Source organism: Phyllostomus discolor, chromosome 1 (assembly GCF_004126475.2).
Source record: "Phyllostomus discolor isolate MPI-MPIP mPhyDis1 chromosome 1, mPhyDis1.pri.v3, whole genome shotgun sequence".
Taxonomy (NCBI): Eukaryota; Metazoa; Chordata; class Mammalia; order Chiroptera; family Phyllostomidae; genus Phyllostomus; species Phyllostomus discolor.
This window is the reverse complement of record NC_040903.2, coordinates 23,039,029-23,055,192: the sequence shown is the minus strand read 5'-3', so window position 1 is coordinate 23,055,192 and position 16,164 is coordinate 23,039,029. Positions and strand designations below refer to the sequence as shown.

Genomic DNA, 16,164 nt, shown 5'->3' with positions numbered 1-16,164 from the left:
CTAGTACAGGGCCTCATCTTCAACATCTCAAGACTTACCGAGCATCTAATACGTGGCAGGCTCTGTCCTCAGAGCTGGGTGGTCCCCAGCCCAGCCCACAGAGGGCGCATCCCGTGGGGTGAAAAGCAATAAAAAAAACTGCCGCCGCTGCCGTAACACCAAGGACAGTCATGGGGAGGGCGGGGTGCAGGACACAGGCCTGGGAGGCACACACACTGCTCAGCCACCCATCGGTTGTGGCACCGGGAGTGAACCGCCTCTCTGTGCCTCACGTTTCTCATCTCTGAACAGGGAGAGATTGAGGTCCACCTGATCGGGTGGTGACCGTTACAGAAAGGAGTTTACATAAGCATTGCAACGTTGGGTATAAGGTAACAGCTTTAAATAATAATGATAATCGCTAATACTTAGTAAGTGTGATAAGTACCACGGGGTGAGAGATGGGTAGAAAAGATGGCTGAAGAGAAGCAGCTAATGTGGCCAGAAGCCGGGAGAAGAGGCTACAGTCAGGGGTGCTTTCTCAGAGATGATGCGTGAACTTAGACCGAAAGGGCAGCACCTGTGAAACCAACTCTTACAGTTAGGTTTGCTTGTGGCTGGAGAGGCAAGACGCAATACTACGGATCCAGCCCCTGCTTCATGTTGTTGGGAACGTCCCCCCTCCCTCCTTGCTGCTACAGGGACCTAAAGAGCCAGGCCACTGCTGGGCGTGAAGTGGACGGAGGCTCCAGCGAGCCCCAGGCGGCGGCAGCAACGCCAGGATGAATGTTCCGGAAGCAGGGCCACACGCCTCGCCAGTGGCAGGGCCAGGTTCCTGCGGCCTCCACGGGGGGCCCGTGGGAGGCCCGGGAGCCCCGCCACGGTGGAGAGGGAGGCCCCCGTGGGAGGCAGCCGGCAGAAGAGGGTGCACCCCGCCTCCACCCCATGTGTGGCTGCTGACAAGTCAGAAGCTCTTTTGTACGTGACTGCATCCCAATTACACCCTAATTACATACGTGCTTCACCGCAGCGATGGCACATGTGTCCAACACAGTGTCCCCATCTCACTGTTTCTCAGAGCTATTCAAGAGACAAGGTGCCTGCCCCTTCCCAAAAGGAAACGGGCGCAGGTGCACACAATCTGCGTTCTACACCTTCTCTAATCAGTCCCGTTTGAAAGCAGCACAGGCCAGGGAGTGGCTCCTGTAATTAAAACAAACCTCGGTTCCGACACGTATGTTTTCCAGGTTGCTCCTTAGGTCTGACACTCACGTTTCCCAGGAAACCTCCCGTCAATTCTTGAATTACCGACCTGGACCCTGGTCCTGACTGGAGCCTTCGTGCCGGCCGTGCCCCACGCTGAGCAGAGCTAACGCACTGCCCGGGGAGGGGAGGGAGACTTTGATGGATGCTTGACCAAGGCATTTGTGATTACTCCAGGGCTTTTTTAATTGAAAGGCTCAGTAACAAATTTTGATTGCTAAACCTAAAGGCAGATCACTAAATAACTCGGACAGTCTCTCCGGATTTTTCGAGTGAGTGAAACTTCCATTTCCACACCAAATCGATCTGCAGACTTACCGAGGTCGATAAGAATTGCGTGCTGCTGGGAGGTGAGCTGCTTTAAGAGCTCTTTGTATGGCGTGTCCTTTGGCTGCTGTTTACTGGGGAACTGGTGTTTAAGGTGGTACTGCTCTGCTAGGAACTTCCAGATCTCACCCCGGTGATGGCGTGGCACACCTTCGGGGTGGGAGTGGGGGAGGGGGGGAGAAAATACAGAGAAAGACTTTATGCACAGGATACAACTTAATAATACATATGAGTTGTATTTTATTCCATTGATCTGAATTCTTGTCCCATTATGCATTAGCAGCATAGGAAGCAACCAGAATTGTGTCCTACCTCCTTCCTTCCTCCACAATTCCGCTTTCCCCCTTCACTTGCCTTTCACCTTTCAAATAATACTCTGTTCAGACTGTAGCAGAGTCTGCCCCGCGTAAACTGGGAGTGACATGAGCCCCTATGCTGTGCCAATTCATAGTGTCCCAGGGAGGGAAGACCAGGCACGTAACTCTACAGAATGTCATCTCACACAAGGGACATAATCAAAGGGAGTTAAGGTGAAGGAAACAAAGATTTCACAGAATCTGTCACTTGTGCAAGGACTTCCAAGTAGGGGAAAGGAAGAGAGACGACAAGTCGGAGGAAGGGGCTGTGGGTGTCCTGTCATCACGGGCACCGGGCCCACGTGGGGAGGGGCAGGGGACGGTCAGACTGGAAGGGTTTTATCAGAGGCCAAACTGAGGGCGAGAAGCCTGCACTTCACGTGGTAGCTCCGGGGAACCATGGGATGTTTCTGAGCTGGAAGGGAGTGGCCTAATCAAAGCTGAGATTCTAGGCTATTGATTAGATGGCCTTCTACAAGGGGGGGCTGGAGGAAGGGCCAGAGGCTGCACAGGGCATCGTCTGTGCACACCTGCCAGGGGGGCATGCAGTGGACACCTGGAAACAAGAGGAATTCTCCAGAAGGCTCTGCCCAGTGATTCAAATGGGATTGATTTGAACACTCAAAGTGATAAAAAATGTCTGCAACCAAGAAAAGTTCTCTTAAAGTCAATGATGTTATTTAGGGCAAACCTCATTAGAAAATGGGACAGTCTTCAAAATTCAAAATTCTTTGGTTCATAATTCAGCTGTCACCGGGCCCCATTGTAGAAATGGGGAGAGAAGGAAGACTGCAGAATAAGGCGCCAAATCCTTTTCATCTCTGAAGGAAGTTCTCTTGAGAGGAAAGGAACCCCTGAGTAAAGGTTAATCTTTCCCCCACCCAGAAGAAAAGGTGACTTCCCTGGCCGGCCAGGGCCTCCCCCCCTGCCCGCCCCCGTGGGGGGAAGTTTCTACTCTGGAAGGAGGGCAGTGGCCGCAGCAGCTGCGGCCGTCTCCTGAGAGGTCGCCGTGTGGTCCCCATTTTGAGCACTTCCCGTGATCCTCATGACCTGCTACAGGAACTATTATCCTCCTGAAAAAGACCAGGACACAGGCCACCGAGAACAGGTCCCTTGCCCGAGAGCACCCAGCTGGTTAGTGGCAGCCCCGTTGCGGGAGTGACATTTTCTACCGACGTCCTCCCTGTCACAACGGTCAGACGTGTGCCTGCTCACCCGGGCACTGGAGAGAAAGACTTTATGCTCCGACCTGGCAATTAATGATAAAATAACCATTTGTAGATTTGAACCAGATTGCAGTCGGTCTATTACTCAGCCCACAGGAACTATTTTGAAATAATCACTCACAGCCATCTCTTGGGAATACTTAAGGTGTGCTAAGTAATTTGGTTTTTCCCTTACACATACCAACTGTAAAAAAAAAAGGGGGGGGGCCACACTTAACTGTGACCACGTCCTGCACCTTCTCTGAACACACAGCTCAGCGTTAATCCGATGGCCAGTGTGGTGGGTCGAATGGTGGCTTCCAAAGAGACATGTCTACACCCTGACCCCCAGAACAGGTGGATGTTAACTTATTCGGGAAGAGGGTCTTCACAGATATAATTAAGATTTTGAAATGAGATCACCCCCCCCCCCCCCCCGGATTATCCAGGTGGGCCTTCTATCCAGCGACAAACGTCTTTGTAAGAGGCACAGAGAGGAGGCTGGAGGCGGCGGCCATGGGACCGCGGAAGCAGAGACTGGAGGGAGGCAGCTCTAAGCCAAGGTGCCAGCAGTCACTGGAAGCGGGAAGAGGCCAAGTGCAGCCCTGCCGACCCCTAGACTTCAGGCTTCAGGCCTCCGGGATGTGAAATGACAATTTCTGTTGTTTTAGCCCCCAATTTTGCGGTAATTTGTTATGGCAGCCACAGGAAACTAACATGCCCTGGGCATATTATTTTTTATTATTTTGATATTATTTGATTGCTTCTCTTATTCTCTACTATTCCTGCTAAGAGATGTATGTTAGGTGCCTGTGTGTGCAAATATGCACAGCCTAGCCTTTAATAATACTTCAAACCGTATTAGAGATACATGCAGCCCGAAAACCAGTCAGCATGGTAAGTGATTTATAGTGGGGCTTTTCACAAAATGTTTTTTTCAAACTGGGAAATTTTCCCAAGTTATGAGATGAACAATTTCCTCCTATTACTAAATCATTCGCATTAAGCTTATCAGACCTTCATCCTTTGGGAGGAAGAAAACCCTGGCTGTGTCACTGGACAACACCACGTACTCTGCTGTTTCAGAGAAGGCTCAGACGTGCGATTTAAACGCAAAGGCTCATGCAAATCGGAGCCAGTGCTTTTACTGAGAATGACCTGGAATCCCCGTCCCCACACTCGGTTTTGCCTGCCCGCCCAACCCGAGACAGGATTCTGGCAGAGTCTACCCTGGACCTGCAGGCAGGGTTCCGGGTGGACAGGCGGCCACCCACCACCCAAGTGTAAACACCTTTTAAGTTTTATGACTTTAAAAGTAATACATGCTTGCTATTTAAATAAAAAACGTTTGAAAGGGCAAAAGGTATAAAGAAGAAAATGAAAAACTACCCATAACTAGGGTAAATATAGAGTTCACTCTCCAAAACAGGAAGCTTGTGAAAGCAAAGGAGAGGAAGGATATTAATTATTTTCCTGGAACAAGTGGTGCACCAGGGCTAGGCCAGGCGGGCCAGATGGTTGTCATCCCGCTCACCACGCAGATGTCCGCAGGCCCCCGGGACACACACACACAGGCACGCAACTGTACGTGAGCCCCTGCTGGCCTTTTGTCGTTCATTTAGCAACTCATCTTCTGCATCAGTACCAACCTACTGCGTCATTTTCAAGGAATATGACGTGGGTGCGGTCACATGGTTGGGGATTTGGGTTCTGTTTCATTTCTTGGCTATTAATGCCACAATAGGCATTCCTTCCCACTGCAGACCATTTTCGGCTGATGAACACCCAGGCTGGGTCCCTATGTGTGGCATTGCTGGGTCAAAGGTAAGGGGAGTTTGCATCGGGCCCATCCTTCCAACTGCTCGGGTCTCCTCTGGGCACCCCTACTCCTAGAAACGCACGCCCAGTTTATAATGGTCTACTTGACATCCTTTAATCATTAAGTCAATGAGGTCATTCAAATAAATCATTAAGTAAACCATTTAAACCCAAACTAAACTTTGGAATATTTAAAACTCCACAGAACTATTCTTTCTTCTCCCAAGCTGACACCCTAATCCTGCTACTGTGATTCGGTTTTGACTTGGAAAGTTCATAAATCCCTTTATTTCCACCACGGAGGGGCCTCTTACTGATAATGAGACTGTCTTTTCTTTTGAGGGCTTGGAAGTGACTTGGCCTAGACCTGAAGGTCAAAGGCGTGGCTCTGATTTGGTCTCATTTCTTATGCTGAGCCACACGTGGACTGTGGCCATTGGCTTGGAGTCATTAAATCCTACGTGTGGAAACCAGCTGAGTAACTGCCAAAGCCCTCTCACAGCTGGAGACACAGAGTTCCCACCGCGGAGAGTGAGGTGGCACTGCTGGGAACACATGAGGAAATTCCGGGTCGGCCTCAGTTCCCCTCAGTGCACGAACTGTTCAACCATCTCTCCAAACTTCACTGCACGGGGTCCGGATACCGAGAGCATTTCTGGTGGTCCCCTTTGTGGAATGTCTGATGAAAACCACTATTTCCAGGAGTCAGGTTTCTAAGAAAGTCAAACATCTGGAACAGCTATCATAGACCCAGATGACTTACCTGTTGTAGAAGCAAAGCTGTCTTATGTAGTCAACAGTAAAAAGGGAAAGAGTAACTCATTCTTTTCTCTGCATCCTCTTTAAAAAAAAAAAAGAAAAACCAACTACCAAGGGCCACGTGGGGCAATGGTAAGCCTCCAGCCACTACTATGGCTGCACAGAACGTGAGAGCTACAAGGGAGCTCTGCGATCCTCTGCCTGGCCCATGCCTCTCACTCTAGCAGCCGGGAGGCCAGAGCCCAGAAACGTGGGGACACCTGCCAGATGTCACCCAGGGTGCCCTGGCCAATCTGCAACCTGAGTCCTCACCACCTACCACATTTCTGGTCTCAGAGAACAGTACTGCCGAGGTGCGGTTCAACCACAGGCGGTACCAGACGGTGCCCAGCACCAGGATGAGACCAGCTCCACGGCCACCACTCAGCTGCTCTCGGTCCACGTTCCCGGTCCACAGAAAGGGGAGAGTCAACCAGCAGCGACCACGTATTACTACAGCTGATGCTGTCAAAACCCAGGGGGAAGAACAGACCACTCAGCTCCACTTACTCTCTCAGAGACGAACGATGCATGCGAAACTTCTTCCACTGAACGGTAATAAAGTCAGAGGAAAGCCATAAGATTTATATATTTGCCACCCTCCTAAACACTTGGTTATCCATGACTGGACCGGCCAGAACTCAGAAGCACTGGGACGGGACAGACTCAGAGCTTCCTCTCTCGCCAGCACCCTCACACACACATGTCTGCAAGGGAGCGGCTGTTTCACTCGGACACTAACGATCGCTGCAGTTAAGCTCTAAAGTGCTGCTTCTCCAACTATCTGTGATGAAGGGCCAGTTTTTTCTTTAAAAATTTTCCAGTCCACAGCAAACTGATACCTTTATACCATATAGTAAAAAATGAATTAGTAGGAAAATAAAGTGAGGAAAAAATCCAGACAAAATAAAAGTCCACTTTTTTTTTTTTATTAGGATCTGTCAAATGGCTGTAAAAGCTTCTAAATGCTTGGTCTCAAGTTCTGTACTTATCCTGAGCCAGCAGTGGTCTGGACTGGTACACGGTCAGCAGACGACACTAAAAACAGTGGCGAAACTGCCCACTCTCCAGGGCCTTTTGGTGGAGCAGACACAGGGGCAGGGTGCTCCCAGGGATCAGCTCATTTCCTCCTCGCGGCCACCACTGTCACCACCCACATCTCACACAGGCGGAAAGTGGGGCTCAGAGAGGTTAAGTCACCTGCCTAAGCTCACACTGCAGATTGGCAGGGCTGGGATCTGAAGCTGGGACGACCTGTCTTTAGTCTGTGCCCAACACTCCGTGCTGCCTCCCGAGGGTACTCAGGGAGAAGCCGCACAATTGGTTCTCAGGCCACTGCTGAACTCAGAGTGTAGCATCATATCGTTACCCAGTCTGTGGGCAGCTAAGTCCTTGAGTTTTCCTCTGTCTTCTTCCTGTTTACTGGTTTTCTGGGCCTTGGAACTGATTTGCTTAAGAGGAATCATGAAAAGTGATGAAAGTCACATCAATTAACTAAGATATCTGGAAACGGATTAATTCATGAAAACAGGAGAGAGATGCCCACTAAAATTGCATTTAAATTTTTTTTTATTTCATACCTCTCCCCAACCGTCAGTGAGGGGTGAGGTTTGCAGACTGATTCCCAGTAAGGCTTACCTTGCCCAACAGCTGAATGCATTTTTTCCATGTCAAACTTAATTTTAGATCTTCCTGGAGTGCTGAGCATCTTCTCCCACACTGTCGTTACTTCTTTAAGACAAGGAGTGATTTCTTCATAAGCAAGCTTCAGGCGCTTGTTCAGCAAGTCATTTTCAGAAGCTAGAACAGACCATTCGAGAGCACATTAGTGAGCACTGCGGCTACCTGTCTTCCGTTCCACAGCCTGGCTCTCCAAGGGTGGCGTTCTCTTATTTAGGGCCAAACCTCCTCCGGGTAGCTTCTGCCAATAGTTGTGTTTCTGCTTCCTGGAGCTGAAGAGAATAAATCTATACTTTTCATATGACATGCCCTCAGGTATATGGAGATAGCTACTATTTCCCACCAACCCCATTCAGTCCAAAGCGGTATTAAGAAGAATTATACCTGAATTACCAAACTGGAGTGGGGGTGGGGGTGGGGGTGGGGGTGGAGTGTGATACAGGATTTTAAATGAACAATTCTAGTAGATTAAAACTGACAACCTCATTTCCACCTAAAACCACTAAATCCAATTTAGATACAGTGGTAACACTGTCAGCCCCCAAATCCACTTCACATCACATCTGAGATCTACACTGTGAGTTTATTAGGAGAGCTGGGAGGATACACAGCTAAGTATGAGCCAATACAGACTTCTGCGGAGCTGCTAAACTCGACTTCTTTACAGTAATAATAAATAGTATATGTCTTAAGTACAGTACATTTAGTGACACTTAATCTGAATGTCACTCAGAGGCACCAGGGGCTCAGGGGCTTCACCAAGGTCCCAGAGCAGGAAGCAGAGCGGCCCTGCGACCCTCAGCCTCACTGTGCTACAGAGCTTGCTGTTACACTTTTTTTTTTCCTGGGGTTAGACACAGATCAATTAAGGATCTTGTGTGTTTTCTAGCATCTGGGGGAGCTCCCCGAGCCAGAGTTTTCTCTGTGTGAAAGATTTTCAGTACAAATTTGATCTCTTTAACAGGCACAGTGCCAGTCAGATGTTCTTTTTGTTCTCATTTCCATTCTTGGTAAAATGCATCTTTCAAGAAGTTTGTCCATTTCATTTAAATATGAAATGGTTGGCCAAAGACTTCATTTATCTTTTTCCATAGGATGGCTCTAGTAGTGTTTGTCTTTAACTTCATTCGAAACAATTTTGTTAGATTGTATGGTGACAGCTGTCATATCAGCATGCATTTTTAAAAAAAAAACTTATCAAAATGGGTGCATTTTTTATGTAGCCATTTTAATATTGAAGATGACAGAAAATATGCAACATTTTTGGCATATTATGCTTTATTATTTCAAGAAAGGTGAAAATGGAACCGACATGCAAAAGCAAAGATTCATGTAGTCTGTGGAGAGGGTGCTGTGATGGACTGAAGGTGTCAAAAGTGGTTGGTGAAGATTCTTGGTACTGTTGATATTTTGGCCAAAGGATGCTTGGCTGTGGGGCTGTCTTACTCGTTGGAAGATGTTTGGCAGCACCCCTGGCCTCTATCCACTAGAAGCCAATAGCGAGATGGCTGGCATACTCTAAATATCCCAATAAAGGTATTGGTAAAAATGAAAAATGTCTTTTATTTTATGGAAAAAATGTAACTGACTTTTTGTCCAACCCAATAGTTCGGTTTATTGGCATAAAGTTGTTCTGAGTCCTGCAGACATTGGCAAGTGAGTGTACACGTCAGAAGTCTGTTCTGTCTCATCCCCTGCAAATATATACACTCTCCCACGCCAACCCCATTTTATTCCGAAGGAGACCAAGGCTGAGCAGTGTCCTTCCTTTGCCCAGGGCCACAGAAGTAAGAAGTGCTGGTGGTAGAATGTGAAACCCTCAGGGTTTAAACCACTATGTTTTTTTTTCTTTTTTACCACAATGCTTCTGAACCTCAGTTCCTAATGCTTTTAAAATGAGAATTAGAACTTCCAGTCAAGATAGTGGCACACGTAAACATGGCTTGCCTCCTCACACAACCACATCAAAATTACAACTAAAAAACAGAACAACCATCACTCAGAACATACAGAAATTGAGTTGAATGGAAGTCTGGCAACTACAGAATTAAAGAACCACATCCATCCAGAGTGGTAAGAGGAGCAGAGACGCAGAATGGGCTGGTCCTACATCCATGTGTAGCAGATAAAAATTCTGGAGGGATATCTCAGCAGCAAGAAGTCCCAGCCCCATACCAGGCCCCCCAGCCCAGAGTTCCAGTGCCAGGAAGGTAAGTCCCTATAACTTCTGGCTGCAAAAATCTGTGGGGATTGAGTCGGTGAAAGAAACTTCTGGAGTCCCAAGCAGTTCCTCTTGAAGGAACCACACAAGGACTTACTCAGACTCGCTCCCTCCGAGCTCCAGCACAGGGTAGCGGCCTGAGAGGCACCAGTGGCCTATAGGGAGGAACTGAAGTGTCTGGCATCAAGGTGAGAGCCGGGGGACAGCTTTCTCTCAGACAGAAAGGTGAGCAGAGGTCATTGTCCTTTTCCCAAGCCCTCCCCCTACGAAGCCACAGAGCTGACAGGCAGGTGCCATATCTGAGTCAGACAATGAAAAAGGTACAAAACATTGTTTTGAAAAGTAAGTGCTGACAATATAAAATATTTTCTTTTTCCAAGTTAGAAATTGAGCAAATGCTAACTCAGTGAATCTGGCTAATGGCACCCTGGTGGTAATACCTTATTCATCTGATGCATGGATTCTGTACTTAACTGACCCAATTACTGCCTTCAAGCACAAATACATAAAAAAGGCGGGGGAGGCACTAAGAAGGCCTGCAGAGATTCCTGGTCCAGCCTCTCACTTCGTGGACACAATAACTGAGGTTCACGGCAATTAAGGGACTTGACAAGGTTACCAATTAGCTGGTGGCTGGTAGTGACTCCATGCCTAGTACTCTCCCTTGTTTTTTGTGATTTGTCACCTACTATCTTTATTCTTCTCCTTCTAACTTTGAAGAATATACTTTCAAGGTCCTGTTAAACAAGTCCCTACCTCTGCGGAGTGCAAACTTTCAAAAAAAAAAAGGCCACCCTACATTCATTCTGGCTGCGAGGAAACACGATAGATGCCATCCGAGCTGAAGGGGCCCCTGTGGCCAGTCGGGTGCAGGAGAAGCCTTGCTGACACCGGCAGCACGGGGCTCTTGGGGCTAGCGCACGCTTCTCTGGCAGTGAACTCTGCTATCAGCATGTCAGGCTGCGCTGGAGAGCCCAGCAAGCACGGCGAGAAACCTGCTCTGGAGTCAACAGAACAGAAATATCTGGCCAGAAGACTCAGCTGCAAAGGCTTAATCCATGCATTTTGCTGTTGGCCCAAGCAACATCCTGCTGTTGGATAACCTGATGATGCCTCAAATCCTCGGCCTCCAAAATGCTGTCAGCTAAGGCAGATGGGGTGGGCCTGTGACAAACGTCAAGGAGCCAAGGCGAGAACATCAGATACAAGACCAAACTGTTTATTATAGTAAATGAGGGTCTAAATCCCATGTCTGTGAGCTTCCAGAGCTGGAGGAAGCCAGGTCTGTGTGAGATCAGATGTTGTAACTTTGCAAAAGAGCCATCTAAAAACATCATTGAACATGGATGTATGAGCTAACTTGGACTTTGGATTAATATTCAGACCTGGTTTATGTCCTTTGTGTAAGGTGGGCGGTGGCTGCCCACCCCAATCCTGTGCTGTTAGCAACTTCGTCCACAGATAAACAGGCTTCCGACTGCCAACACCTCCCCAAAGCTTGGAAAGGGAGGGCTAAGGGGTGGAAGCCTCAGTAATTCAATGAGCCCAAGCTTATACAGAGTTTAGAAAAACTACATCCATTATTTAATTCTTTTTTACAACATAGTATTTTTTAAACCAGGGAAACACCTGTTTAAAAATACCTTCAATTACGATTAAAATTCCAAATTCGATGTGTCGTTATGCAGCTGTAATACCTGTAACATTTTAATCTTAAACAAGAAACGCTGAACTATGAGAGTCAGTCCAAAAAAGCAACAATGTGCTGACCAAAAACTGTGCTTATATTGAATCGTGTCCTGCTGTCTTGCATTAGGTGGCCTGTGTTCTCATTTACAAAAGAGGGAAAACCGCCTTGCAGAGGGGTACAACGGGGGGCTACTGGCTCGGCAGCAGGGAGGAGATGCATTTTAGTTCCAACTTCGCTGAAAAAAAAATAAGCTGTTTCACAAGGGAAATTACAATTCAGCTTCCAAATGTCTACAATGAGTGATGCAGATTTCAATGACGTGGTTTGGTTCTTTCTCAGATGCAATGCTTCCAGACCTGTAACAAATATTGAATCCACATATGCAAGAGCCAGGAACTAGACTTAACTGTAGAAAGAACCTCCTCATACGTGTTTTTTAAATTTCTTTTCCAAAGAGCATGCCAGTTGTCCTGAACCCATGATCAATTTCAAGAGTCACTTCCCAGGTGGAATGTAACTTTCCTTTTTAAAAGCAACTGAAAAAAAAAGGCAATAAATGGGCTGTCTCTCTAGCACTTAGTACACTCCCTTGTTAGTTCTTGTCAAATTTTGCTTCTGTATTTAATGACAAAATTCTGGCCCCCCCCATCCCAGCCCAACACAGCTTACTAAACATTTTTAGGTAGCTCATGATCAGGCTCTTACTGAGTATTATTTCTCAGCAATATAAGTCCCGTGCACATCAATATAATGTTTGCTAAACTACATTCAGCAAGTGTATTGTGCTCCATCACAAAGGTAAACATGTGTTGAACTTCACAGAGCTAAGAAGAGAAATGAGTCCCAGCAGTGAAAATGAGTGCCCACACAGAACCGAGCACTGCCAGAGGAAGGGGGAAGCAGCGGAGCGATGCTGGGAGTGGCCAGTGAAAGTATATAAGGCAAGGCGTCCCAAGTCACCTTAGGAAATGCCCCAGTTCATTCGAGTCTGGCAAGTGGCTATTTACAACAGCCTCACTTTTGTGGTATCCTGATCCCACCAATTACAGTCACAACTCTCCCCAACATCCCCAAGAGGCCAGCCGGCGGCATCCCCGTTTCACAGGTGAGCCCTGATTTCTGTGGCTGCCATGTGCACGACTGGCCAGGATGAGCACTAAGGCTCATGCCCTACAGGATAAACATGACTGCCTTCTTGCTTTCCACAAAAGTCCCAGCCAACATACACGTGAAGGTAAGGGTGTGCTCCAAAGCTGTCACTTAGCTGACGACGCTCAGCGGTGCCATCACTATCAAACCTGTTTTAGACACCTGCTTTCAGAATTACTTACCTTCGGAACACAGAAGCAAATGGTAGGAAAACAGCTGGGAGAACCCCCAGAACTCACGGCTCTAAAAGGCCCCGGTGCAACACCCCAGCCCCCCACTGCTCATGCGCCCGTAGGGGACGACCCAGCTCTCTCAGCTTCAGCACCGCGTCTGTGTTGGAAAGCAGCCTCTTACAACCGTTGGACCACTTTCATATCAAAAGGTCTTATTACTTTATTATTTTACTTCTTGTTTTTGGTCAAAGATAATTTACTTATCTGGACTATGAACCATACTCATCAAGTCTAGTATCCTAAAGACTTTCATCTCTTAACAAGCAAGACCATTATTGAAAGGAGGAAGTCCAGTGAAATGTACAGCAGCCCCACTTACCCATAGGGGATGTGGGCCAGGACCTTCAGTGCAAAAGCCTGAGGTCGTGTATAGTACCGAATCCTGTATACACTGTGTTTTTACTATACAGACACCTTTTCACTTAAAGGAAGCACTTTACGGCTTCTTTGTGACATATCCACATTTTGTGCTTTGGGGCCGTTATTAAGTAAAATAAGGGTTCCTTGAACACAAGCACTGCGACACCATGACAGTGGACCTGATGACCCAGACAGCCACGAAGTGAGTGATGGGGGAAGGGCGTACAGAGCGAGGGCACTTTGGACACAGGGATGATTCATGTCCTGGGCAGGATGGAGTGGGACAACTCAAGAGGTTCATCACGCTACTCAGAACAGTGCACAATTGAAAACTTATGAATTGTTTATTTCTGGGGTTTTCCATTTCATATATTCGGACTGTGGGGTCACTGAAAGCCCAGAGAGGGAAACCACAGCTAAAGGGGAACCACTATACTGTAATTCCAAAACTTCCTTAGGAGTGACGGCATGGCTGAACCACCTGTACGGTCTCCCTTTGAGAGAATGTCCCGACTTCCTGACCAAAACTCATTAATTATAGCCAGGCAACTCTCTACACCCTAAGACCCATGTTCTTTCCGTTATACCACCCAGGGTACATAAACTTAGCTACTTTGAAAAAATATTTATTACTTCAAGTGACAGCATGGAAACAGGAAATGAACAAAATCTAAACTCTCAAAGTTCATGTCTTATTTTGATACTGACATGACCCTGGGCAAGTTGCCCGGCTTCTCTGAGCCTTAGTTTCCTCTTCAGGCTAAGCCCTGCCTCTTGGAGTTGTCCTCAGGAGTGAATGAGTCTGCCTCCATAAAACACCTTGATATCAGTACAGGCAGAGCTCAGCGAATGTTCAAGGTTTCAGGTTACCTGCCACTCACTAAAAATGCACACCGAGTGAGGTTATGGACTTGAATGACTACATGGGATGGATCACAGGTAACACCCAGGCAGAGACTCTGGCTGTGGACAACACATGGGGAGAGAGAGAGAAACAAAACCAAACCCACTTTTAGAAGGGTAAAGCTTGCATTTGCAGGTCGTGTCTCAGAAGTTCTGGACATCGTGCTGAAAACAACCATACAAGCGTAGTTAATACAGCTGGGGAGATCTTTAGGTCTCCAGAAAGAGAGTTAACTTTGAAAAAGTAAACAGATGTTTACATACATATATACACACATTTACAGAGATGTATGTACGTTAGAGTATCTTGCTTTCTCCTGAAGGCAGTACGCTCACATCTGATGTGATGTCGCTTCAAAGCTAAGCCAGATCACAGTCATAGGCCTGTTCAGTGTAAAAGGTGGCACACCAACCTTGAAGCTTCTGATTCTCCTTCTCCATTCGCAGCAGCAGTATCTGCTGCAGGATCGCCTTTTGCCACAGTTCCCGAAGCTCGCGAGATGTCCTTTTCTTCTCCTCTGCCACGGGGCCAAACGGCCCATCTTCACAAACTGCTTCCAAAGGAGATCGTGGGGGAAGCTCTCCCAGCTCGGAATAATCTGAGAGGGAAAAGGACATTTCTGAATGGTCATTTTTCAGCAAAAATTTAGACTTAAACATGGTGCCAAATCAGAAAATTCTGCTCATTCAGATACTACATAATGATATCGTCCAAACTGACGATTGGTGTTTTAACATGCACTCTGACAAATGACATTTCAGTAATGAGCACATAACATGTCAAACAGTCTGCAAAAGTTGTGGCAGCTGAGAAAAGGGTCAGAGATACCTACTTTTTAAGGTGCAATATACCTTCTTCTGAGTTAGTGACTACATTAATAAAAATAATAATAGCAAACATTTACCTAGTGCTCTGTAAGAGACCATTCTGAGGGCCTCAATGTATAATAGTTTATTTAATACTCGACCACCACATGACATAGATACTATAACTATTCAGTTTTAAAGAAGGCAAAGTGAGGCGCGGGGAATTTAAGTAACTTGCCAATGGCACATGGCTGGGAAGTAGTACAGCCAGGACTGCAACCTGGTCTCACTTGTATGCGCCTTTTAACCACCTGTTACATGGCTAGGTATTCTGAAATAAGATTAGCAGCGACCATTAACGAATCCTACCAAGTCCTGGGCACCGTACCAGGTGTTTCATGTACAGCGACTCATTCGGTCCCAAGGAGGACAACTCCAGAAGGCAGGGATCAGCCTGCACAGGAAACTAAGGCTCAGAGAGGCCAAGCAGCTTGCCCAGGGTCGTAAAGTGAATAAGCGAGCAAGCATGCTGGGATCCCAACCTACAGCTGCCCAACTCGGAGGCCTGTGCTTTCTGCTGGACACCCCCACCATTCAGGTGTTTCCTGGGTCTTCAATTTTCAAATTTCTATCTCTAGCTGGAATCTCTTTACAGTTCATGAACCGGTACCTCTCTCTGCTGCAGACCCAATGTTGCTGGCATGCAGCGTTACCACTCACAAACACCGACCGCACGTGCTGACAGCGTCCCACCTGCTCACTGGGAGACTAGTTCCGAAGAACCGCAGAGGTTCCTGCAGAAATGGTCCGCGTCTGATTCAACGCGTCCTTGGGAGCTTCTGTCTAAACTGACCCTAAATACAGTCACGGTCTTACACGCCGTGGAAAGCCCTGCACAGCGACTTGAGTCTCACAATCCCCATGATATAATACTCGATACAATCTCTGCCAGTCGACAGCTCCGACGTAATTCCATGTTAATGATTAATTTCCAGAACAGTCATCAGCACTGACTATGCACGGCCTGCGTCTAAAGTCGGGTTTGTTTTCCTGCTATGAAATCAAACACAAGCTCCATATGCTTAATTTCCTAAAACAACTTGCGCATGTTAACACCTCTTAAAATTACTGGGATAGAGAAATTATGCTCAGGGGGAGCACTGTGTAAAGTATGGGACTGCGAAACCACCATGTTGTACATCTGAAACTCATAAAATAATACCGAATGGAAACTGTAATTGAAAAATAAAATTTAAAAATAAAAATAAAATAAAAAATTATGATAACCATTAAGAAACCTTAATGATCGCTGCAGCATTTAAATGCTTATCGTCACATTTCTATATACGCTCATTCCATTATGATCCTATGAAAC

The 16,164-nt window shown here is 47.0% G+C and overlaps 1 protein-coding gene across 8 annotated transcripts in view; it reads right to left on the bottom strand.

The window, feature by feature from the left end:
• Window positions 1-16,164, bottom strand: part of TBC1D1 (TBC1 domain family member 1) — a 207,303-nt gene that overhangs the window by 25,549 nt on the left and 165,590 nt on the right. For all 8 annotated transcript variants that reach the window (XM_036019718.1, XM_036019712.1, XM_036019704.1 and 5 more), the window contains 3 exons: window positions 14,396-14,581; window positions 7,385-7,546; window positions 1,561-1,719 (listed from right to left, as the gene is read on the bottom strand). In XM_036019718.1, the coding sequence (XP_035875611.1) occupies window positions 1,561-1,719; window positions 7,385-7,546; window positions 14,396-14,581 (507 nt within the window). The remainder of the gene's footprint in view (window positions 1-1,560; window positions 1,720-7,384; window positions 7,547-14,395; window positions 14,582-16,164) is intronic.